Here is a 26794-nt window from a genome sequence, read left to right as displayed (position 1 = left end):
AAAATTATTATTATTATTATCATAATTATATTATTAAAATTATTATTATTATCATCATTACACATGTTTGAATTTTTACGGTTGATCTTGAAAACTCTGGAAAAGAAACAGAAATTGGAGAGAAAAAACGTTCTCCTTCCGACCAATTCACGTCACGTAGAACATATTTTTTGTACTATCGCGCTATTCCAAGATAGCGCGATTGTGGCCCAATTTAAGCGAACCCCGAACTCCTGTATATACCTTACCAAATCGGTTTCGTATTTCATTTTATGTTTCGACATTATCCACCTTACGTATCAATTATATTCGTCGTTTATTTCAATAATAGATCACGTACTGATGAAACTGTTCCCGTATGGATTGGGAGTTGCATGCGCAAGAGTGGTTTCTGATCAAGTAATTCTCGAGTTAACAGGTTAATTATGTTCCAACACCTGAATTCCACACACAGGCGTGATTTCAATGCGTGAGAGCACGATCATCAAGCTTGCGAATCACATATGTATGACCGGTGCTAAGGGATTATAATCGAGAATTACCGTTCTTACTGTTTCTCGTGTTCTACATTGTAGATAGATTATGTGACTTAGAGATCTTCGTTTCTACTCTCACCGTTTATTATTTCAATTCTGTTTGTTCATTGACCTCTGTTAATCTAATCATTAATAGATCCATTAACTAAGTTAATTCACGATCTACTAAAAATTAATATTAGAACAATTACCTACTATTTTACTATTTTAAAAATGACTTTCATTAAGGATCTCGACAAATTCTGTTGGGCAAATTTATGTCGAAAATTATGTATCGTTCGTTGTTTCATCGTTAATGTAAAATGATATTAACACGCGGTCTCGCGCTTTCGAATTATTATTGAACTTTTTGTCGAGAGTCTTATCGCAATAAATAAATGATACAAGATATCAGCGTGAAAGTTGAACTTATCTTTCCAAACCTGATGATCGCACAATGCCACAGTAAAGTTATCAATTTTGTTCTATACAAAATAATACGCAACGTCGTGCTTTTTAATTTATCAAATTAAATCGTTATCGAGAACTTTATCGCAATAATACGAAATGACACGAAATATCAAAAGTTGGATGCACGTAGTAATCGCAACGTTATCGATCGCTGTGCCACCGATATAAAACAACACTAACACGCAATTTTCTACTTTCTCATTTAAGAATCTCATCGCAATAAACAGATGACAGAAAACGTCCATGTGAAAGTCGTGTTTGTCCAACTTTTGTTATCGATTTTTCTTACAAAATAACATCGTGCTCCCCAATTTATTATTAAATTATCATCGATCTCAACAAACAAACGACGGTGAAATATCGGCGCGAAAGTTGAATCTACTATACAGGATGGGTCACCACATATTGCCATCTAGATTTACGTCATTAAATGATTCCGAGAGTGGCACATTTTGAGGATACTAGTTTTCTTGCAGGTGGACATGTAGAGGACATATGTAGGTCATTTTTTTAAAATGGAATTATATATTCTTTATTGCATCAATCGATGCACCTTGATATTTTTTTACAGAAAAGTATTAACCTATTTATGTGAAAAAGTCATTAGTTTAGGAGATATTTTAATTTTAATGTTGTTAAGAAATCATGAACCCTTTGTTAATGTTGTAACGATTTTATTTACAGAAAAGGTTCAATGTCACGACATTTTCTGAATAGATAAATAATTCACTTACATCGTGCTATTTTGTTACACTCAGCGATGATACGATCTCTCATATTGGCCATTGTAGTCGGAGGCTCAGCTTATTTCCTAACAAGATTAAAATTAAAATATCTCCTAAACCAATGACTTTTTTTATCATAAATACGTTGATACTTTTTTGTAAAGAATATCAACTGATGCATTAAAAAACGTTAATGACCTTCGTACGTTCTCTACACGTTCACCTACGAGAAAACTAGTATCACTACCCTCTCGAAACCATTCAATTCCATTCCATTCAACAATGACGTGAATCTAGATGGCAATGATCTGATGACCCTGTATATATGTATAAAATAACACCTCCGTCCTTCTCTTTCGGTTTATCAATTTTTCGAATCATCGTCGGGGAAATTTCGTCGCGATACGCGCGGTAAACAACGTAAAGTGGAATTCTTGCACGCAAGTCTCGGAAACGGCGCGCTTGGAAAGAATAAGGAACGAAGCGCGGCGAAGAGGGGAAGGGTGGAAACGATGACGAGGATAGTTGACGAGGTGGTCGCCCACGGGATTATCCCGCAGTTGCTCGCGTGGCAAAGGAGAAGTCAACCGGTCGGCGGAGAGAAAATAGAAGGCCGGCAGACGGGGGGGTGGTGGGACAGGGAGGGAGGAAAGAAGAGAAGGTTCCTCCCCTGGGAGCAGTAAACCTTCGAAGGTAGAAGTGACACTAAAACTTTTACACGGATACCGACCTTTATTTCCATATTGTTCAGCAGCCTCAAAGGGAAACCTCTCCGTTTTATTTCTTCCTGTCTTTTTCCGCCGGTTTGAGTGGCCACGGCCTCAGGTGCGGCGGCAGAAGGGGTGGGGGGGCGGGGGAGGGGAGGGAAAAGCCCAGGCGAGTTTCGGCTAATTTCTGGGAGGGCCTCTTTCGATCCCTTCAATTTTCCAGAAAGGACCCGGCCAACTTTCCTCGCGCACGCGTGCGTCCAGGGATCAGGCCAGTTTCGCGTAATTAAAATTCGGACCTTCCCCCTCCCCCCCCGCGTTCCACCGCGTTCTACTGTGTACGTAGACACGATACAACAGGCCACCCCTCGTTACCGACATCCTGTTTTTCCTCGCATTCTCCCCGAACGAACGTTTCTTGCCAACGTTCCTTTGTGGCGATGTATTCTTAGGGACGATGTGTGTGCACGCTGAATTTCATACTCCTCTTTATCCTTCTTTTAATTGGATTATTTTAACCGGTCGTGTGCGCGGCGCACACGACGAAAGGTACAACTGGCGCCGGTGACAATGAAAAATTGCCGACGATTTAAGCTGACGCGACTTTGTGAAAAGGAGAATCGTAGAATGATCCGCTTGATCGCGTTTCGAAGCTCTGTTTTGACAGTCGTGAGCCGGTTGTTGATAATTTTGAAAGATTCAAGCATTGAAAAAAATTTTTTTTTTTTTTTGAGATCGATGTCTTGCCACGATCTTCTGTTTTTTATCCTTTTATTGAACATTAAATAGTCGGATTAGGCGACGAAAATTTTGTTATTCAACCGTGTTGAGCTTCAAGTTCAATGAAATGGTGGGAAAACAAATTCGTACGGCGAGTTTTAAGGGGTCGTTCTTAGGTGAAAATTTTCTATCTTCGCGATCGTGGTGTATCTAGTCACGAAAAAAAATTTTTCTAATATTTTTACACACGTTTGAATTGTAAGCTCGAGAGAAGAAAGTATCCTATCTGCCAAATGGTGTAAAATTATCTTCGAAAAAACGCATACAATTGACAAAGTAGCTTTAAAATAAGCTACTATCAAATGGATCGTTGTATTAATTATATTAGTTTAAATTATTATGATTATCAATTTTTCATTGTCATTGATACAGTGTTTTTCATCGTGAGTATAGAACAAGCAAGACACGAAAGAGGTCGATATATATATATTTATTTATTTATTTATAATTCTACAACACCACAGATTTAGAAATTTTACACGATGCATTAATAACGCATTAACAAATCGACAATTCGCACTTGAACACTTTTCCAAGTGTGTCGTATAGTTCGCAAGAGACAATCGTTCGTGTAATGGAGTTACGCTGTCGCATAATAAATAGAACTGCGCGATGTTTATGCGTTTGCAGGGAAAAATTTCAAAAATTTGCAGTTAATGGATAGAACGCAGAAACGTTTAACATTTTTCAACAAATGAAAAAAGCTCTCTGCTTATATATCTCGCCGTTTTAATTATTTTTACATTTTTACGTAAAAATTGTACACGCACGACCGCCGCATTGTTTTCTCTACAATAATTCTTCCTACGTACGATCGAATCAAAAAAAAAAAAAGAAAAAAAAGAAAAAAAAAAGAATTCTAACAAACGAACAACGCAACGCGATGTTCTGTCGTAAATTATAGAAATGTAGATAGATTCTAATCACGTAGCGACTGCGAGATTCATTCACGTCCTCGTTATTGTCCCGTTTCAGATACTGAGGGACATCCGGCAGGGCTTAATGCAGCTTGGTCGGGAAGGACGGGGTCAGCTCCCTGGAGGTGAGTACGTCAAGGAGTGTAACCTCTAGCTAGTTGTCGCCTTGTCTCTCTGCAACTTACAGCACCGAACCAACCACGGGCCACGTCCTTGGTTTTGCTCGTGTGTGTGTGTGTGTGTGTGTGTGCGTGTGTGCGTGCTCCTCTTCCAGGGGCAACCGATGTGTCTACATCGAACGGAGAACTTGCACGTGCCAGCCCAGTCTGCGAATCGACTCCCAAACGGCTGACACCTCGTACGCCTCGCCCCTGCCCCTCCTGGGACTCATTTAACGCGTTCGTTCCACGATGCCTCCTTTCCTTTCTTTCTTTCTTTCTTTCTTTTTTTTTTTCGTTCTCCCTCTTTTCGCGGGAATCTCTTCGAGCAGCGAAACGAAATTACCTCGATAGACAAAAATTCTCTCGGTGAATTTTCGAAAGAGAGTTGCTCTTAGACTTAGACTTAGACTTCGGCTTAGGTGCGGATGAGACGTTGAAATCTGATGGATCTTCTATCGTCACTTTTTGCAATCTTCGATCATTTATATCGACTTATGACTTTATAAATTATCGTTATCGTTATTGCTAATGAAAGTTTGAGAAGAAGATCGGAATGATAAACGATCGAGTAGTGGTGTGGTGTTATAATTGTTCAAAGTAATGTGACATTGTCAAGTAGCTCGAGTAAATCGATCAAGTTGTTTGAGTGAATTTAAAAAGCTCCTAATTCAAGCTACGCTGAACGTTCTTATATGCATTCATGTCGTGAAAATCATAAAAATCTTTTGTGTTTAATCTCTAATTTATATAGTACACTGCCGGTGTAGTATTTATTACTGCAACGAGAAATTGTGCGAAACTTAATCGTCTTCCAACAACTGGTTATCATCTATTTATACTATTGTATAATCGTAACTATCTTACATAAACTTGTAATTATCTAATTAATGTTATTCTAAAAAATCATTTTCAAACAATTTGTTATTATTTGTTTATTCTACTACATAACTATAGTTATAATAGTCGGTATGGTACTTATTATTCTGAAAGGTTATATGTAACTTAAAGCTAAATCATCGTCCAACAACTTAATCACAACTGTATCTGATAGCTGTAACTATAATATAATGTTATTAACATTATTCTAAATAATTTAAAACAATAAATAGCTATAACTTGTTACATTAACAATATAATATCTATTATTCCAAATAACTTAATTAAAATAATTAATTGTTTAGACAATATTATTTAAAATAATATTATTTAAAATAAATATTATTTAAAATATTATTTAAAATAAATATTATTCTAAAAAGTAATACGTAATTTAACAACTCGACAAAACTGAACGAAACGAGTCATTTTCCAACGATTTATCGTCCTACTTTACTAGTAGTCGATAACCCGACAGTTCTCAAACTGGATAATATTCGCTCAATCATGATAGGATGCAAAGAGATACGTAAATTATGTCAATTCGATAAAATAAAATACCGGATGTAACTTGTGGGACCCACTAAAAATAATGAAAAAAAGTCACATAAATATATGTCCTGTCTGTCTTCGTTTATGAGATATAATGAATTTTCTGTTTTAATTACTTTTACAAAAGATGCTCGAAATGACCGCGTTGCATTTGAAGACAAGTCTGCACGCCTCTTGTCATTCATCTGGTTACTCTCTCTATCATTCCTGGTGTTTCTCGAATTTGTCGGAAGCCTTGCTCTATTCTATTTCGNAGTTTCCCATCAAGAAAAAAAGGTCCAATTAAAAATTTATCAATTATTCCTGCCCATACGTTTAAACTAAACTGGTGTTGACGTCTTGAATGCACAATAACGTGTGGGTTTTCTTCATCCCAATTATGATTATTATGAAAATTGAATGTACCATCCCTGGTAAAACCAGTTTACTAGAGTTTGCTCTGTTTATAAAATTCATTATATCTCATAAACGAAGACAGATAGGACACATGACTCTTTTTCATTATTTTTAGGCGTACAATCAGCTCCCGAGGTTACGAAACACCCTGTACATTGAGCGCCGTAAACAGAATGGAAACATCGAGAGTAAAATGTTTCTCCAGCGATCCTTTTAAATTTCGAAATTTATCGATTTATCGCTGGCTCGGCGACGGTTTTGTTTGCGATCGCGTAGCCGGCGAAGGCAATGGTACCAAGCTACGAAGCCCCTTCTATGTCCCGGCTAATCTCGTTATCGTCAACAACCGTCGACTGCTTTCTCCGTCGAATCCGCTTTCCCGATCCCCCTCGTTTTTTCTCGCGCCCACACGCACGTGCACGATCCTCAGACGCTTGATTTCGCTCGGTCTTTTGCACCAGCCGCGGCACTCGAGGTCTTCTCGTGTCTCGAATTACCACGCATTAACACCATACCACGCTTTACCAAACGAAACGCCTCTCTCTCTCTCCCTCTCTCTGAGGAATTTCCATCATTTCCTCTATTATTGCTTCGCCAAACGACGAAATCCATTTTGATACGTCGATGCTTCTTTTAACCTCTTCAGCCACGCACGTCGAGAATTCTTCGTCCCAAAGTTGCAATATTTTCCCAGTTTCTAAGTATAACACTGGCATGAACGAATGATAAATTTATTTCTTCTCAATAATTTCTATTGTGATATCGACGAAGTTCAAAAGGAAACGCGACGAATTATTGTATACGGTTTGGTCACTCGTTATGGTCCGCAATCAGTTGCCAGAGCGAGTGGTTAAGGAGCAAGAATGGAATTGGAAAGAGCGTAATGAAAGTTAGAACCGGTTGAATGCTGAGAGTTTTTATATATGAACCGAATTTTTATATATGAACATGTGGGAAGCTCCCTTTTTTTTTTTTTTTTTTGATCAATTTTTTTTAATCGATTCACTGTTTAATTCAGAGAAAAAAAAACATGGGTTCGTTTGTTAAAAAAAGCTGAATATCAGGAAATTTCGATATAAAATGGAATTGAACAATGTGGTTTTCGAACTATCCGTATGATTGTCAGGTACATGAATATTTGAAGCGAATGGCAGCGTATGATTTTAAATTCACACTAGAGTCGTTTATTTAAAAAAGAAACAAAAAGAAAGAAAGAAAAGACGACACGAATGTTAAAAATTTAGAATTTCTCCAGATACTCGAATATTTCTAAAACATATGACTTAAAATTCAAGCCAGATTGTTAATTTATTTAAAAACAAAAAAAAAAAAAAGAACGACGTGAGTATTAGAAAATTTTCGAGATAAAACAGAGTTGATTCGTGTGTTTCTAAATTGTTCACATTCGTGTAAGAGAAAAAAACTTTCAACGCAAACGGAGTTGATCGACGTGTCATATTGTATAATTAACTTGAACATCTGTGAAGATCATACGGTCTGAAATTTATATTTATAAAGATAAAGCACAAGTTTCAAAAGAGAAACTCGTGTTGAAAATATATGAGAAAAGTGAGAGAATTGTATTTCTAATGTCCAGATGACACTTACATGTACGACGAGGACGCACGTTGCGGAGGTGGATTGGGTTTGGGTCCTGGAGGTCAACACTGGTACGACGAACCACCGTATGAGTCAGATCCTGAGGACTTCCTTATGGGTGCCAGCGGTGGACCAGTGCCAACAGCGACCATTCAAAATGGAAGGTGAAGCCCGCAAACATATTTTTGATTCGTGCAGTGAGGATCGTACAACTGTATCAGTGACAGTGAAAAATTGTCGATAATAACTTCGTAAAGAGTCGAGGTCTCTACTTTGATTCTACCGTGAGTTCGTTCTTTTAGAAGATGATTTTGCACGCCGATCAGATCCACGATTGAAATTTTTCTTTTTACAACAATCTCCTCGAACTCGCTGTTCGATTTCTTCTTCATCATTTTATTAAACTCCAAACAGTAGGGTTCAAACTTCAAATGATGAAATGTTGGGATATTTGTCATTTAAATTTAATATTTAATATCCGGTATAAATTGCCGAGAAAAGAATCACATAGAAAGTTCTAACAGCTTGTTCCAATGAGAGGAAGAAAGTCCACAGTCACGGAAGAAAAATTTTTCAATGTTCGAATTTACGCGAGGAGAGTATCCTTGCTTTCCTATTCATTGCGACGATAAAAAATGATCGTTGAGAAAAACGAACTCAACGCTTTCGCAAGCAAGAGATTCTATTCTACGTTTACTCTCATTCTTATCTCTCTGCCTATAAAATAAAATCGAGTGAAAAAGAATTGTTACACGATTTCCCTCTTCTTACACGGTGTTACAATTTTTAGTTTTAATGTCTCATTGTTGCCGCGCTCTCGCATAAATGAGAGAAACTGACGAAATCTTCGAGGGATTGAGAAGTATTTTATTTCAGGGTATGTTTCACGCTAAATCTGAGGCCGGAGAACCGAGGGGAGGGGATCATTTCGCTTCGAACTGCCGGTGACATCAGCCTGCCGCGAGATCGTTCCAGGAAAGGCGCAACCTCGACAATGCGAGGTCTCATTGTGCCGCAAGGTCATAATAATCCACCAGCTATCATACCACTTACGCACTCGAGAGCCTCTCGAGAGAGCGGAGACTACGCGAGTAGCGACGTCCAGGTAAATTTGCACAAAGAAATTCCCTATTGAAAGGTAGCCGGATACAGTCTTATCGCAGCAATAAATGCGAACCGACGACGTTCAAGCACTCTATACATATATACATACATACATATGTGTGTGTGTGTATATGTAGCTGGTGATAGCACGAGTAGTCTTCTTAACCTCTTCAAGGACGAATTTTTAATTTCAGTTATAACAAAGAAATTTCATTTCATTTCATTTTATTTTTGATAAATAAAGAAAATAACAGAATTAAGTTTACATCGCGAATGAAAGTAGTAGCTTTTTTCTTTGTAGGATGTAAATTAACTATTCAACGTATGTAATGTAGACGAGAGCGTGAAGAGGTTAAGCATTCTTCCTCGCGAAGCACGAAAATTGGAATACCTGCTCGATTTCAAGTATATTTAAACAAATGATAAATTTACTTCGTCTTGGTTAAATACATTTCTATCCAGTGATGTCGTAGAGGTTCGAAAAAAAAAAAAAGCGACGAATTATTGTATTAACACGACAACTGGTCACTCGTTACGGTCCGTGAACCAGCTGCCAGCGCAACGTGTTAATGAAAGCTCGAGGAATTTAAACCGCCTCGAGAGATTCTAAATTCACCACCTGGTTTTATTCAATTAGAATTATAATAACAACATCCTCTCATCGTGCGTATGACAACTTTTTCTCACCTCACCGGTAAGAAACAATATCGGTGTCGTTTCAGATGATTCATTTCACTTCGTCTCTGGGGTACGAGTTTAAATAACTGTCGACTGTGTCGGTGGACACGAACAAATAAACCTCACATGATTCAAAATCAATACGTTTCGTTCCGATTTGAAATTCAGCGGTGCGCGGCGGGAGGAAAAAGGAAAAAGAAAAATTCGTTTCGATCCAAAGAGGTGCCCCGAGGATGATTTCAAGATTCGCCATTCTCCCAATATCGGGCCGTGATTACATTCTCCTCCACCCTCTCTTTCTCTCTCTCTCTCTCTCTCCCAACCCCCCTGCCCCCCTTCTCGTTTACTTAATGAAACTGAAGCAGAACTCTGCACGCTGCTTCCCATTTGCTTCGTATACGCAATACCATTGTCGAAACTTACGGATAGGTTTCGAGCGTCGGTTCGGTGATTTTCACGCGGCCGGTTCGCACACATCCGCGGAACAAACATCAACAGCCTTCGAGTCTCTGGAATCACGGGGATTTCTCCAGATTAGACGCATAGCTAAGCAGGCGGGTCCCTGGTATTCATGAATATGGATTTTTCCTACTGGTTAGCTAGCTGCGTCGAGGCTTTCGTCTCGCTAGTACCACCTATTAACAAATCTCTCTCTCTCTCTCTCTCTCTCTTTCTCTTTCTCTTCCTCTCTCTTTCTCTGTCTGTCTATCTGTCTATATCTATATCTCTTTGTTTCTATCTTTGTTCATCTCTGTCTCGAATTCACGTACAGATGGATAACTGTGCAAGCTAACACAGTTACGTATGTATCTATGCGAATATCAAACGATACGTCTCTTCCTCGCCTCTCGTTTAACGAACCGAGCACAACAACGGATCGCACACGGTCTGAAATTTTTCGCGAATATTTCGCCAAGTTTCCAGAGACCGATCCTTAAATTTTTCTTCCCTCTCGGTGGGAAATCTTGGTACTGTTGCACGTGGGTTCAGTTGTTTCTCTCTAGAGGTTTGTGAACTCAATATAAGGTTTGGTGAATTATTGAGATACATGTAAAATAATTTACATTACAGTATCGTTCCACCTAAATTTCGTTTTTGCAGACGTCGTAGTTTACAGATTTCGTTCGATAAAAAATGATGGTGATTCGCAACGTAAGAGAAAGCCAGATGCCTAATGTATGTACATTTAGCTTCGTAACGAAAAATTGGATGACGAGAAGAGAATTCGCGCGAGGCTAAATCTATTAATTGGACTTTATTACAGTAAGAAAATGATGGAACTTCTTTGAAAAAAAATCGTTTGGCTCGCGGGAAAATAAAATTTTCTGGAGGTATGCAAAAACCCATAGGTAAAATCAAGTAAATTATCTATTAAAAAACGTATAAAATGTCATATAATTATAAAAGTTTTTATTTTTATTACTTAAAAAATTGTAAAAACAGTTTTCTTTAACAATTTTAAAGGTGTTTTATTTTTAACAAATGTAAAGGTTCTATTTGATATATCTTGTAAAAAAATTATGTTAATTACTAGCTTGGGAACTTTTTACTGTAGTTATAAAAAGTTCGAAATATTTTAACATACAAATATATATATATCTCAATTAACGAAACAAAAGTTGCCCCATTCAACACTTGTGCCCATCCATGACACATGCTGCATTGAGTCCATTGTTCTTTGAATTTCCAATAGGTCAAAATACTGAAGAGGGTCGAAATACTCTGTAGAATATTACTTATCTGAATGTGAAAACACTAAAAAAAAAAAAAAAAGAAACAATCGCTCAAGTCGCAAAAACATCAAGAAACTCTTCAAGCCGAAATTTTTAATTGTCTGCACTCTGTCTGAACGCTACGATGTCGATTGTTTCCGAAATAATTGTTGCGAAATAAAGTCCGTGGTATTCCTCGGACAAACCTCGTTCCCTGTTAAATTTCTTTCCATACGGAATACATCGACAGGCCATGTACTTAACTGTATCATTAACCCACGTAGATATGCGTGGCCTGCAGTTGCTATCTACTTCTGTAACGTGCAATTTCTTTTTATTAGCGTACTAAATGGCCGCCACGGCTGTTTACTGCCTCAGACGATGCAGCTGTACACATGTTTCACAAGCTACTTAAGTAAATCACGCAAATTGGAGGTATCAAGTGGAAATGCAGGGGAATCGTTACGAATCATTTTCTCCTGGTTCAACCCCCTTGGGATTAAAACGATCTCTAATTACTCTAATTACACTGTGAGTTTTTTTTCTACGGCCGTCGGAGCCATTCATTTTCGTCGAATTTAATCTAACCTTCGTCCTATTTTTGGAAAGAAATTTACTCTTATTTTATTTTACCAGTGAATTCGTCGAATGAATAATCTCTAATAAAAAAAAAAGTTTGATGCATCTGAAATCCAAAAAGTCAGGTTTGTGTTTCCTTTTTTTCCAAGATATTGATCATTGTCTTTGTTATCCGTCAGAAGAATGATAATTCTGTAGAGTGTGTTTCAGTGATAGAACCGAGTGGGAGATGATTCTACGTGAAAAGATGAGTCGAAAAAGGGAAGGTAGTGAAGTTTTTTCAGTGAAGTCTTCGTTCTGAAACGCCCTGTATCATCGTGTTCACAACTAACAATTTTCTTTGCAATTGAACAAGATTTCACAATTGTAAACCATACAGATTTTGTTTCATCAACGAAACAAGCGTGTGTGTGTGTGTGTGTGTGTGTATGTGTGTTTCGACGAAGGAAAAAAAGAATTTTTTCATACGATAAGTTGACCAATCGTGTGCTTCATGAACATTCACGGTGAACGACTGAGAGTTGCAACTTTCCAGAAATTTAATTCAAAGTTTTGGAACGTCTAGCGTGCTGCTACCAGTTTCTGCTACGTACTAAGATGTCTTATATCGCAAGTTTTACGCCTCCGCGTTATTAACAATACATCTACATCTACCGGGAGTTTGTACGGTGTAGTTTCAGTTCAACAAGAGAATGCTTCACTGCAAACCTGTTCTTCAAAGCGTGTCTCGATGGAAGTCTGATGAATTTTCATTTCGTTCTCACATCGGCCGGGTTTCGTTCTTACATTGATCGGGTACTTCTTTTCATAAAAATGGGAAACTCATCTCACGAGTGACGTTGAGAAAGTAACATTTAAATGGAACAAAAGCACTTTCGTGCAATTGAAGAAGTTTTCGCGAGCGACGAAACGTCAGAATATCGAATCGATTCAAGTTTCGTTGCCTCGGGTAACATTTAGCAAAGGCGAGGTGAGGTTGAAAACGTTCGATTCAGGTCGTTTGAAAAAATTAGCTATATTTCTGATTGTCCTTCGATGCGATGTCCTTCTCTGTACCAAACACGGAGGAATCTGTGATCGTTATCAAATGATAATCAAAGATTATAAAAATATGGAGAACTGCCTCCAAATCCACTTCCGTCAGCAGACCTCGGAATGATACATCGAATGAACGAAACAAACCGACACAGACAACTTAAATGTGATCTGATTTGATCTTCTACGAAGCTCATGGCATGCAGATCTTTTCGGCTGACCCTCGTATATATGCACGTATAGCATCAACTATTGTTATTATTCTAAATCACGATACACATACTGTTTCGCTGTACTACTCTTAATCATACATTATACATGGTACCTTCTACACGTTTGATTTTTGAACTAGCATTTTCATCATTTCTTCTTTCATTTTTTCTTTCTCTCTCTCTCTCTCTCTCTCTGTTTTTTCATCCGTAACGACTTGATCTCTCTTTCTCTTTCTCTATCTCTCTCTCTCTCTATCAAGCATTTTTACGTGCTACTAGACTAAACTAGAGCCCGCTTCTCCTCTTACGTATCCATGAAATTAGAACTGTCTCTGCGAGTATCAACATTTTAGAGCCGGAGTAGCGGCGAGGAAGGACTATCGCCGAGCCAGAGCAGCGACTACGAGGATCAGGAAGAACTTGAGAATCAACACTCGGCCGCCGTACACACAGTACGTGACATAATACAAACTCCTCCATTCACAAAGTGTCTCTCCTCTTCTCTTCTCTTCTCTTCTTTTCTCTTCTCTTTCTCTCTTTCTTTCTCTCGAATTTTTCTGTCCTTTTGTCTTGTTTCGTTCTCGCATCGATGTGTGTGTGTGTAGCTGTGTGTTGTGTGTTGTGTGTGTATGTGTGTTTGCATGATTCGTAGTCGTACGTAGACGAGACGTTTCTTCCCTTAAATGTGCGCCAGATCATACTAACCTAGCGACGGTCACATCTTGGCGAACGTATGCCGCATGCAAGCGTTGGGTTCGTAGAAAAGTCACGTCGGTTTTACAATACGCGAAACGAACGTCGCTCCGTCCATTTTTCATTGATTCGAAACTAAAAAGAAAAATAATCGAAGGGATTAACTCGTAATTTTCGGAGGAATTTCATTGAGTTGTCAATGAGAAGTGTTGATCAAATGTCGCGAGGCATTTTCGCGCGTAATCAAGCAGCGTCGAAAAATTTTAGTTAAAAAAACCGTTTTTTAAAAATTAGATTGTTATTTTTAATTTTTGATATCGAAGTTATACTTTATTAATTCCTAGTTTTTATATTTAAAATACATAAATTTTTATTATATACTTATATTTAATTATATAAATATAATTTTATTATTTATATTTACAATATTATTTACATTAATTATAGAATGAACAATAGGATATTTTTACTTCAATGACAATCACAATGATTAATTTTCAAGTCGAAATTAAATGTGAAAATTATTTCATATTTTATTTTAAATTGAAGCCAAAAAGAGGCATTTATTGAATAGAATGTGGTACGAAAGAATTTTGTTGCGATCCGTTACAAGGAGGAAGAAAACCGACGTTGCCTCTCTATCAACTCAGCCCACTTAGTCGTCGTGGTTGTTGAAACATTCACATTGTATACATATAGAAATCTACTGGATGTATCCTTAATTTTTGTATCTTGTCTGTCCTGTGGGGGTAAGTAACTCGTTCGTGTCACTAACATCCATTTTCACTCATCTGGTTGGTCTTTCAGGTGTTTTTGACTTCTCCAAAAAAAACAATAAACCGCTCGAATTCTCTCTTATATAATAATTTTTCCAAACGCAAGAATTCTTCTTCCGAGAGATCACTTGCCTTAAAATTTTCAAAACCAGACCAGGTGAAGAGTCGATGCCAGTTCGAAAAGTAGGACGAATTGCATGCGATGCTTTTTCTACCCTTTTATTTTTTTTTTTTTTTCCTCCACCCACTCGTGTTCGTTGAACTGCCCGTCAGATACACGTGATTGTATACCCGATATACGCATTGTAGAGCGTTCCGTCAAAGACGTACACATACCAAAAAAACGACACAGAAGTAGACGCTTTTGTACATTATCAAGGCTATATATATATATATATATATATATATATATATATATATATATATATATATATATATACAGACACAACAAGTGCGTCTACTCCACCGACAAGTCGACAACGACGTCAGCCGAGTCCCAGAGGTTCGCCAGCCTCTGGCGAATCTTCCACGATCGTGCCTTACTGCATAATCGTTTTGCATGTTCTCGACGATCACCATGCAACAACACGAATCGTTCGAGTCACGAGAAAGTGATCCAGATATCTCTCTCTCTTTCTCTCTCTCTCTCTCTCTCTCTCTCTCTTTCTTTCTCTCGGTCTCTGTTGTAAAAAGATTTCATTGACGAGACTTTGCATCGATCGGAGGAGACTACGCGGAACGAAGTGCTCTTTCGAATTTTCACGAACTTTTGTCTCGACAAATGACGCTTAAACTTAGACAGCGTATGGAGAACCGATAAACTAACAATAAAAGATATTTTTTTCGTTTTCTTTTTTTTGTTTTTCTTTTTTCTTTCTTTTTGCTCCATTTTAGAGACACATTTGCATACGTGTGTGTACATGTACGTGTTTGATTTTCAGATGTTCTGTTTGTCAGACCGATTAGGTTTTTTGTCAACATTTTGCGCCTGGGACGACGCGCGAATAAATTTATTACTTCTCAATCATTTCTATCCATAGCGATAGTCATACCGGCGGAGTTCAGAAGGAAAGCGACGAATTATTGTATAGGGTTCGGTCACTCGTTATGGTCCGCAATCAGTTGCCAGCGCAGTGACAGCTGGTCAAAGTACAAGTAAAAATAAATTGATGAATTGATGAATTCAGTTATACGCGATTACATCTGTTCTAGATTAAAGTATAATTTTCGATTATCTCTGCTCTTTCAAAATCGATAGATAGCCAGTTTGCAATTTTTCATAAATCCGCTTAAATTTTATAAACTTCGAACGACAACGGCTGGAATTGAAGAAAAGCTGTATACTTCTTACGTTAGATTAAAGTATAATTTTGTTCTAGATTAAAGTATAATTTTCGATTATATCTGCTCTTTCAAAATCGATAGATAGCCAGTTTGCAATTTTTCATAAATTCACTTAAATTTTATAAACTTCGAACGAGAACGGTTGAAATTGAAGAAAAGCTGTATACTTCTTACGTTAGATTAAAGTATAATTTTCGATTATATCTGCTCTTTCAAAATCGATAGGTAGCCAGTTTTTCATAAATTCACTTAAATTTTATAAACTTCGAACGAGAACGGCTGAAGTTGAAGAAAAACTGTATACTTCTTACGTAGAATGATATTTCGTCTTTCAGTTACAGTTTTATTCACGTGTAAATAAACAATTTCTAAACGTGTCGTTTTAAAATACGTTTACATTTCACGAGTCCCAAGTCGGACGGCTAACAAGATTCAAATAACAAAATCGACAGTTCCGGTGAAACCGCGAGATGCATTTCAAAATTCCACGATTTTCACAAAGAAAAATGCGTAACGCCAAAGTGCACGGGATAATAGAACGAGAGAGACCCTTCGTTGCGCGTGAGATATCTTCTTCGATTCGATTCACCGTTTTTCCTCATTTTTTCTCTCTCTCTCTGTCGCATTTCCATCGGTACGAGCAAAGAGAGTCGGGCGAAAAACGGTTTTTTCTCTCGCTGTTTCGAATCGTCAACAGCGCAACATCGTTTGGTTTGAAATTTCCAGTCGGAAGCTAGCGCCCTGCTCGAAGGTGACACGAGGGCAGGGATCGCGGGACGAGCGCGAAACCTGAGGCACGACGTGCAGCGAAAGATCTCGAGGCTTCGTCAGGATCGCACGTCATCCGAGGCGTTCCCGTGCAGCGCGAGCAGCGTCGAGAGCCTGCCGAGCGGAAGTGGCTCGAGCACGCAGGCACTTGTGCGTGCAGGAAGCAATCACAGTTCGATATCCTGCGAAGACAGGGACGCTATCAGCCCGACGTCTATTGGACCTGTGCTCTGCAGAGCCCGAGCACTCGTTGATTACACGCCCAGCCCCTACGACAAGGAAGCGCTGAAGTTTAAGGTTTGTTTGCAAATTATTATTATTATTATTATTATTATTATTGTCGTCGGTGAATGTCGATCGAGAGAAGTTTTCGCTATTGGAACTTGTCGTTTCTATGATTTTTGTCACGTTACGTACGCTGGCGACATTTCAGACGTGTGACACGGTGATAGCGAAGATAATAATGATGTAATATTAAACATAACGTTGAATGTAATATTTAATACTACACACTAAAATGTAATAAATTTTTGGATATAAATATAGAATATAGTAATGGTAAAAAAAAATGAAATAAATATGACAGTAATGGTAATATAGTAATGGTAATAAAAAATGAAATAAATGTGATAGTAGGAAAACTAATTAATAACAATGTAATATTAAGTATAAGATATAATTGTAATATTGAATAACAACGTTAAATATAATAGCTTTTCAGATGTAAATATATAGTAGAATATAATAATGGTAGTAAAAATAATTAATAACAATGTAATATTAAGTATAAGATATAATTGTAATATTGAATAACAATGTTAAATTTAATAACTTTTTTAGATATAAATATATAGTAGAATAATAATGGTAATAAAAATAATTAATAATAGTTTAATGTTGAATATGATGTTAAATATAATAATTTTTTAGATAAGATATAACAGAGTGTAATAAAAATAATTAATAATAATATAATATTGAATATAATACTCAATAATAATATTTTTAGATATAAATATAATGCGATGAAAGTAATAAAAATAATTAATAATAATACAATGTCAAATATATCAAGTACAAATATAATACTGAATATAGTAATAATAGATATAACGTTGAAAGTTAAATTTTCTTAGAATACAAAGAAAAGTTGCAAAAATACATAAAAGTATGTGAAGTAAGTCACAATAACAGCTGCGTGTTGGTCAACGCCATTTTATTATTCTGAAATTTTTGTTTTTATTTTGAATCCTGCTCGTAGAAACTCGTATTACGATTTATAGTCCACGGTGTATATTTGTCCTTTTATATCCTTATATCGTAAAATCATAACGCGTAATGTTGAACGCAACTTTTTACGAAACAAAGATATTCGTGGAACTTTTACGCATACGTACTCTCGAGGAATAAGCTTCGATATAAACTTAGAGTTCTATTTGTTACGAGGAAAATCATAAATAATGGAGTTCTATATTAAATTTGTTACGAGGAAAATCATAAATAATGGAGTTCTATAATAAATTATTTATCTCTCTATAAATTTAAATAAATGAAATTTTACCGTACGTATAAAACATACTTTTATTAAATTACGACACACTGTACGACGACAAATTATAGATTTCCCATGTATCAAAACTGTCGTATACAGTACCGTCAATTATGCTAAAATGTTCCATGTGAATTTTGCATAAAATTATTCTGTTTTGTTAAAATTTTTATTTTTACTATTAAATATCAGATGTAATGACAAATTATCATCGGGAATTCTACATTACGTTTGCAACCACTAACAATTTTCCTCGCAATTGCATAAAATTCCGCAAGAAATTTCTGCTGCATAAAAGTACGCAAATTTCGTTTAATACACACATTAAATTTATCGACGAAACGTAAAAGTAAAATTTGAATGCACGTGTTTCAACGAAGGAACAAAGTTTTTTCTTTTCATACGACGACGAGTTGACCCACGCCGTGTGCTTTATGAACTTCACGGTGAATGACTGAGAATGCAATCTTCGATGTAAATAAAATTACAGTACAGTTCCATTTATTTCAAAGAAACTCTATCGATAAAAATCGTGGATATTTATTTTGTTTTGCGGTAACGTATGCATACGTGTTCTCGACGTGTAAGCTTCAATATAAATAAACTTACAGTAGACCATTTGTTGTAAAGAAAATCATAGACAATAGGGAAAATCGTTAAATTTCTATTATATAAACTATTTATCTTTGAATTATATAAATTATTTATATTATACAAACTATTTATCTAAATTTTATATAATTCATAAAAATTAAAAAATTATATAAAATTAATAAACATTTATCTATGAGAGTTCAAACAAACGAGATTCTACCGTGTGTATGAAACATATTTTTACTAAATTACCAAACAGCTTTTCAAACGCTGTATAACTTGTATATATGTTATATATAAATAAGTTGATACTGTTTCGTAACTTAGTGAAAATATGTTGCACATAAATCCCCCTACCTATAACGCATACGTTAAAAAAAGAAAAGAAGAAGAACGTCCGTATAAAACACGAGCTCAAAACCTAACGATCGATTCGTACACCAGCGCGCGATTGAAAAGGAGAGTCTGCCTGTTATAAAGTACCATTACTCCCCCCTCCAAACTCTCGACTCTCATTTCCTGCGAAACAGAATTATCTCTTCCTTTTCGTCGATGTTGCCCGTGACCCGCGCCATGACTTCGCGTATAATACCAACTAACGCGAACGAACAACAAGGAGCCGAATGTGAGTCGAATCACTGGCTCCTTCGTATCAGTAGGCGTAAGAGAGTTGTTCAGTGTTTTTCTTCTTCTTCCTCTTTTCTTTTCTTTTTTTTTTTTTTTTTTCTTTCTCCTTTTCGACGCGGAAGCAATGAACAAGTCGATGTCGCAGTCACGTTGGCTTTTGTTGCGTTTGCAGAAGGGAGACATCATCGACGTGGTACAAATGAACAAGAGCGGCCTGTGGAAGGGTGTTTTGCACAACAGGATAGGCCACTTCAAGTTCATAAACGTCGAGATACTAAACGACAGGGTCCCGAGGCGCGGCGAGCCCGAAGGCCGGGGGAAGTGGGGCCAGAGGTACAGGCAGAAGCCCGGTTCCGTTCAAGAGCTCTTGCAGAGGATGAATCTTCAGGTAGAGAGAGCAATATCTTGCCACGGCTCGAACAAACTGATTCGCATTTGCATCGCTTCGAATGCAAAGCAGGGGACCTTGCTTTTATACGTTTCTTTACACGCTGGACCTCTCTCTCTCTCTCTCTCTCTCTTTCCCTCTCTCTTTTCATCCATATCCTCTCTCCTCTTCTCTCTTTTTACCTGCATCTTTTATATCGCGCACAATACACAGCACCAGCGGAACGTCGCGTGTTCTGTTTTTTTCTCTCTCCTTTTTTCTTCGACACTTTCTGTTTTTTTTTTTTTTTTTTTTTTTTTACATCCCTCTTTTACACTCTTCGTCCTTATCCGCGTCGCATCGATTCTGTCTGTCTCTTTCTCTCTCTTTTTTATTGCTGTTTTTTTAGCGATAAACGTGTGTGGTTTGTTTTTTCTTTTCCTTTTTTTTTTCTTTTTTTTCGTAAATGGAAATTTGGCGAGTGTCGGGAGATTTGCATTGGCTGCGAGATTTAAATCCGCTGCGATTGTTCTTTTTTTTTTTTTTTTCGTTTTCTGAGACGAGGAAGCACGGTGATTGAAATACATACGTCGCCCTTCGCGGATTTCGTGTTAAATTAAATGAGATTTAAGAAAGCGTGTTGAGAAGAGAGCGCGTCGTGGCGGACGAAATAACATGGAAGTTTTGAATAAACCGCTTTTTCCAGGAACACATTCCCGTGTTTGTATTTAACGGATACGAGGATTTGGAGCTCTTCAGGGAAATTGAAGCTGCGGACCTTGATTACTTGCGCATACATCAGCCGGAACACCGCGCGAAAATACTCACAGCCGTGCAACTGTTGAATGATCTTCAATGTGAGTTCCCACTGCCCGATCATTTTCTTCTTAATACTGGAATACGTTTGTCCCTGATTTCATTTATTTATTATATCTTTCAAATCTTCTTTTACCTAACACTGGATAAAATAATATATATACGTATATTAAAAAAATCGAAAAAAGTTGATTTCTGGATGGACGAGATATACAAGTAGAAAAATTTTGTGTCTAGTCAGACGTCTCATTTCCGTGAGACTATTGTAAAGTTATACTTTGTGTCGTTTCTAACCGTAAAACAGAATGAAGCATAAACTTTCGAAATATGACGTTGAATCAAATAGACAAGTAAAGTTGACTTGATTTTTTTTTCTTGTATTAATTCAAATAGGCATGCCTGATCAAAAGGTGGTTGAACGAAAAGACTTTCAGTACTTAATAATCCAAATTATAAACTATTACATAATTATTACATAATTATTATTTAACAATCTGAAATAATTATGAACAATTGTATAATTATATATATATATATATATATATATATATAAACTATTTTTATACTTAGTATTAATGACTTGATTTTAACCAAAAAAAATTTAAACTAGACGCTCTTTTGATTTGACACGATAGTTTATAACAGGGTATTCCATTTTCATCGGTGTCCAAACGATGTCAGTAAAATAAGAGAAAAATATTAATAATTTATAATTATTAATTATACTTTATAATTATTAATATATAATTTAAAACATTAAATTACAAAATTATAAATGATAGTAAAATCATAATGTTGAATTGCATTGGAATATTAATCGAATAAATTTATAATTTTGATATTTTTGTTACAACTTTCTAGAGCATTCACCCTTTGTACACACAACATCATTCTCTTGTTTATAAAACACACCGTTTGGCTGTGATAAAGATGAAACGCCCTGTTATATTGCCGCGTCTCTCAGCAAATAATAATTCACTTCAGCCGGATTTTACGAAATTACACATTTCCCCTTGTTAATCCCGCTCGATTCAAAATTCGAGGCGAAGTGTCCGGATCGCAAGAACGATCATTTTGTGGAAAATGCGGAAACTACAGGTCGGTTGGTTTTTCTGTTCTGTTTCTAACAGCCGGAAGCGAGGGCGATTTAGCCTCGAGCTCGGAGGGCGACGAGGTGAGTCGGCTGGTCTTAACCTCTGGCCAGACATCCGGCCATTGTTCACCGTTTAATCGTCGCCAGTTCCCGCGGGACTCCGGCTGTTACGACGCTCACAAGAATTCCACCGGCCGGCGAACCGTGAGCCCGGAATCGACCGCGACAGCCAAGCTGCCCAGGGAGAACAATCTCGACGCCACAACAGCCTCCGCGAAGAACGTCGTCAGCGGTGGCGGCGGCGGCGGCGGCGGCGGCGGCGGCGGCGCCAGCACCGAAGGTGGCTCTGCCACCGACAGCAAGGACGACTTTCATCCGAACATACCGATCACCGGCGCCGCGACTGGCCAGAAGGAGGGCCAGTTCGACAAGTCGCCGTTGCTTCGCAGCAGCGGGAACGTTCGTTTCATCGCGAAACGGGGGAACTTCGGTGAGACGGTGGTGATCGAGGACGCGTGCGAGAGCGGTCAGAAGCTCGGCGGCATGGTGAAGTACGTGGTCGGTAGCGGTGACCTTGGCCTCGAGGCCACCGGCAATATCACCGGCCTCGGCCAGCGTGGTTGCCTCAGCGAGAAATCCAGCGACTCCGGTGTCAGCTCGTCGAGCATCAGCTCGGCACCGCCGCCGAGGGACAAGGTGCTCGCGAACGTCGCGTCCGACTCGCCCACCAAGAACTTCGGCAACTTCACCAGGGCGTCGCCGACCTCCCAGCCGGCCAACGCCAAGACCAGTCAGAGCGGTGAGGCTAGCTACCAGTAGAGAGACAGAGAGAGCGCACAGTAGAAAACAGGAATACTCTCCTTTTATTTTCCAAGTTCTCTTCGTTGCGTGTAAGATTTTTATTCGAAGGCACTACATCGTCGACGCGATACATCGTTTTGATACGAGGACTTTTGATCGGGAGAAAAGACTCGTCGGATGTTGTGGAAAGTTGTCGGTACCAACGGTGCCTCGCGTTTCAACTCGTTTAACAAGTTGCAGCTACCTAAATCCCTCCCTCCTCCTCTTCCTCCTCCTCCTCCTGTTCCGATTAACCGAATTACTCGAAGTGGTTCGACACTAATAAGAACAAGAGTGGATACTCGAAAGGCTCGATGTTCAAGCAAATAACAGGTTCACGCCAGGTTAAGGTGTTGCGAGTTGCTCGAGATAATTTGACATGGCTGCAGCCCGAATTCAAGCTGCAATCTGACGCAGATGGCAGACAAACGAGTTTGAACCCGAAGTATCATCCGTATCGAACCTTTCTATCGCCTTTGCATCGCGAAATCACACGCCACGGAGGTTTCTTTCGCTTTCGGTTTCAGCTTCGAACCGATCGAGGCAACGCGGTGCTTCGCAAAAACTCTTCACTGCCTTACCTCTACTCTCTATCCTATCGTTGCTTTGTTCATCGAAACGTCCAACGCTGCTCGCCCTCGTCGAGAAGAACGAGAGTTCTCCAGCTTTGTTTCCGATAGGTTAGATTAGAGTTTCGCGCGAGATTCTATCCTCGGCCTGAATTCTCGCGACTCTCGCGCACGACGAACGAAAGAACGAGACGAGGGGATGATGTTCTCCCGGATTTTAAAGCGTGTTCTCGGCTTGTTTGTATTTGTATTGACGAACGTGAATGGAATATGACAGTGCTGTTGAATGAGAAGATCGATGAAACGTCTTGCCACGTCACTGCCAGTCATTTCGTGATCTCGTCTATCGTTTTTCGACGCTCGTGTTACATGCTAATTAACTGATAATATTGTGATAAGAGATTGCATTTACGTCTGAAGCATTTGTAAATAGATAGAAGGATAACGCGATAGAGAAAGAGAGAGAGAGAGAGAGAGAGAGAGAGAGTTCACGATTTGCAATTTGTATACTAAGCTAACGAGAACAGAGACTAAAAGAGGCGACGAGTTTAAAACGAATGAAACGGTGCAGAGTTGAGCTCGTAATCGTCGAAATCGTCGATTCGACTCGAGCTGTTCAGTCCGTTTCTATTTGAGAAGTGGCTGATTATCAGTCGGGAGCTTCTGGATCAAAGACTGCCACAAGACGCGATATTAAAATCTTTCCACCGAGAGTATGATGTTCATTTGTTCTTCTTTTTTTTTTTCTTTTATTGATTCTGATTTACCTTAACATCGTGAGAGATATTATCGTACCGAAATTGAACATCGAATACGAATGCGAGAGCTACGAGTGATGACGATCTGACGTTGAATTTTGTAATTTAGAAATCTTCTTTATACTACCGTTAGTTACGGATATAAATATATATACATAGTCTAGCTTCTCGTTTAAAGAACGCTCGGAAATTTCATCGAGAGCGAAAATCAAGTTGGATAAAATAGCGAAGCAAATAGGTACGTATGTACAAATACTCCCTTTCCTTTCTCAACGTAGAGATCCCTTCGAACTCCTGTATAGCGATCGTTTTGTATTAAACTGTATAGTTTCTTATTATTGTCGACGATAGTGAATTCGTAGTGAGGGAAAGTAACGAGTGATCAGTTCCTCGGAGAGACGTTGTTAAATGAAATTGCCGCTGTTACAAATACCTTTTGCAGGATTATTTTATCCAATCTTTGGCCGCTCATTCGATATCGATATTCGTTTTCAGTTTCGAAAGATTGAAACATTAACTAGTTACATGGTCGACAATCCCCCATCATCGATGCAACATAGTTCTTCGACAAGATGGTAAATCTGTACATGTGTATATTGACTGCGCCGCAGAAAGAAGAAAGAAATAAGAAAAAAAAAGAGAAAAAGAAAAAATAGCGGAAGAGAGAGCGAGAGAGAGAGAGAGAGAGAGAGAGAGAGAGAGAGAGACGACGTTCAAAGTTATAGAGTTTTTTGTATGTACATATACAGCACAGCATAGGAACCTAACGATGTTTTATATTGATCCAACAACATTGCCAAAACTTTAGACTATACAAATCTCTATACATAAATATATATACATATGTTACATATATCGTACCGTTGGCTCTTATGTATATCTTTTGTATAGTGTAAAATGGTAGACGAATTTAAAAAAAACGAGGCGCGAATGGTAAGAGGCGAATCGAAGAACTTGAGCGAATTAAAAAAAAAAAGAGAGAGAGAGAGAGAGAAAATAAAACGAGAAGGAAGAGAAAAAAAGAGAAAGCTATCGAAACGACACGATTATCAAAATATACGGTCTAAGAACTCTATCATACTGTACATAGATATACACATCAAAATGTAGCATATTCGTTTCGACGGAGAGAAGGGGAGAGGAACAATCGAAAGACAAGAAAAAAAAAAAGAGCGATTCGATGACTATCCAAAAGTCGGCGGAGACTGATGTGAGGAAATGTTAGAGAAATCTTATAGGCTTTAAGATGCATGTTTACCTTTTTCATTATTATCGATTTACACTGTAGTTGTTAGGAGGTTGTTCATTCCCATTTTTTTTTTTTTTTTTTTTTTCTTGTAAACAAGTCTCTTATGCTTTCTTTCGTACGACCATTGAGCGAGATTTCCACGTAGGAAACGAGGGTGAAACTCTGAATGATCATCCCCCCTAAACGTCTAACTGTATAAGTTGACACACACGCTGCTTCCACGATAATAGCGATTGTTTTAATACGTACTTTATCGATATACCGCATTAAGTGATTTATTTTTTTTTTTATTTTTTTTTTGTATTGCAAGGTTCGATCGTGACCGAATTTATTTGCGTTAACAATGAACATGACATCGAGTAAGGTTGATATTTCCAACGGAGACGCTACTCAGAGAGAAAGAGAGTGAAAGAGAGAGAGAGAGAGAATTTTACGAATTTTTCGCAGAAAAACGAATTATTATGAAGCCAAAATCTTCGTTACTTCTTGTACGCAAATTACACGGTAACGCTCTATAGTTTTGTCCGTTCCATCGAGAACAATATTACGCGTAGAGGACGAATCAAAAAAGAAAAAGTATAAAAAAAGTATGAGAACGAAACAATAAAACAGAGTGAGTGAAAGAGAGAGAGAGAGAGAGAGAGAGAGAGCAAAAGCGAGTGAGAAAGGGTGAGAGTGTTAAAATTAGTAACGTTCTGAGAGTATGATTAGATGCAATAACAGATAATTTTATTAGTTCGGAAAGAAGTTGCGCGACGTTTGATGTAAAGAGGAAGAAAAGGAAAAAAAAGCAGTCAGATTCGTTATAAAAAAAAAAAATAGATGCAGTGAATTAATAATCGAGATAAGTAATTTGAAGAAAAAAAAAAAAAATAGTGTGAAAAATACGTGGAGGTAAAGGTGTCTTAGTAAAAAAAAAAAAGAAAAAAAAAAGCGTGTTGAGTGTGTTTGCGATTCGGATTTCGTACGAGAGTGAGATGAAAGGAACGAAAAAAAAAAAAAAAAAAGAAAAAAAAGAGAACGGCCATCTTGGTCCGAACGATCGATCGATCGCGAAGAAGAAAGTGAAGGGTGGTCACCGTGAGGAAAGTCGACGACGCGGTCACGGTGTCTAAGGATGAGTCGCGCTAAATCGCTAGTGAAAATCGAGGAGGAAAAGAAAAAAAAAAAAAATTATTAAGCATCTACTTAGCGGTCTAGTCCATTTTTTCTTGCAAAGTTTAGAATTTGATGCGATATATGTATAATGTACATAAAGTAAGGAAATAAATGAAGAAGAGGAGGAAGAAGAAGAAGAAAAAAAGAAAGAAAGAGAAACAAGATTAGCAAATGGCAATCGCGTCAGCGTGAGTTGCTGAAAAAAAAAACTTTTTTACAAGCTGATTTTGTATTTATTGATTAATTGCGGGTTTTATAGAGGTAACGAGTTCGTAATTCTTATCGTCTCTCAGTTCTTGTATGGTTTCCAACAAGTGTTAATTTATTATTGACTGTGAATAGAAATAAAATGACGGAAGATTCAAACGATGACGGATTATGTTGCTCCTCTTCCCCGGTTTCCTATAAATTCTCGCAATTTACATTACAGGCTGGACAAGTGAAAAAAAAAAAGGGGAAACAAAATGAAAACAAAGTATCTAAACTTATAGTTTATATCCACCAAGGCTAACCAACAGGCTCTAATAGTACTTACTGTTAGAATTGAAATTTTCATTTAAATGAAAGTATTTGA

At 37.7% G+C, this 26794-nt stretch overlaps 1 protein-coding gene across 1 annotated transcript in view; it reads left to right on the top strand.

Annotated features, from left to right (window-relative positions):
• The window catches only part of LOC122527968, a gene marked incomplete at its 5' end in the record, with an annotated part of 72123 nt that extends 45534 nt beyond the window's left edge, over positions 1-26589 (top strand). The window contains 8 exons of the mRNA XM_043652602.1: positions 4174-4240; positions 7698-7863; positions 8576-8804; positions 13373-13471; positions 16559-16897; positions 19543-19758; positions 20444-20594; positions 21684-26589. Coding sequence (XP_043508537.1) covers positions 4174-4240; positions 7698-7863; positions 8576-8804; positions 13373-13471; positions 16559-16897; positions 19543-19758; positions 20444-20594; positions 21684-22465 — 2049 coding nt within the window. The remainder of the gene's footprint in view (positions 1-4173; positions 4241-7697; positions 7864-8575; positions 8805-13372; positions 13472-16558; positions 16898-19542; positions 19759-20443; positions 20595-21683) is intronic.
• Positions 26590-26794: the final 205 nt, after the last annotated feature.

This window comes from Frieseomelitta varia, unplaced genomic scaffold (assembly GCF_011392965.1).
Source record: "Frieseomelitta varia isolate USP_RPSP 00005682 unplaced genomic scaffold, Fvar_1.2 scaffold_240, whole genome shotgun sequence".
Classification (NCBI taxonomy): Eukaryota; Metazoa; Arthropoda; class Insecta; order Hymenoptera; family Apidae; genus Frieseomelitta; species Frieseomelitta varia.
This window is presented reverse-complemented; position numbering and strand designations above follow the sequence as displayed.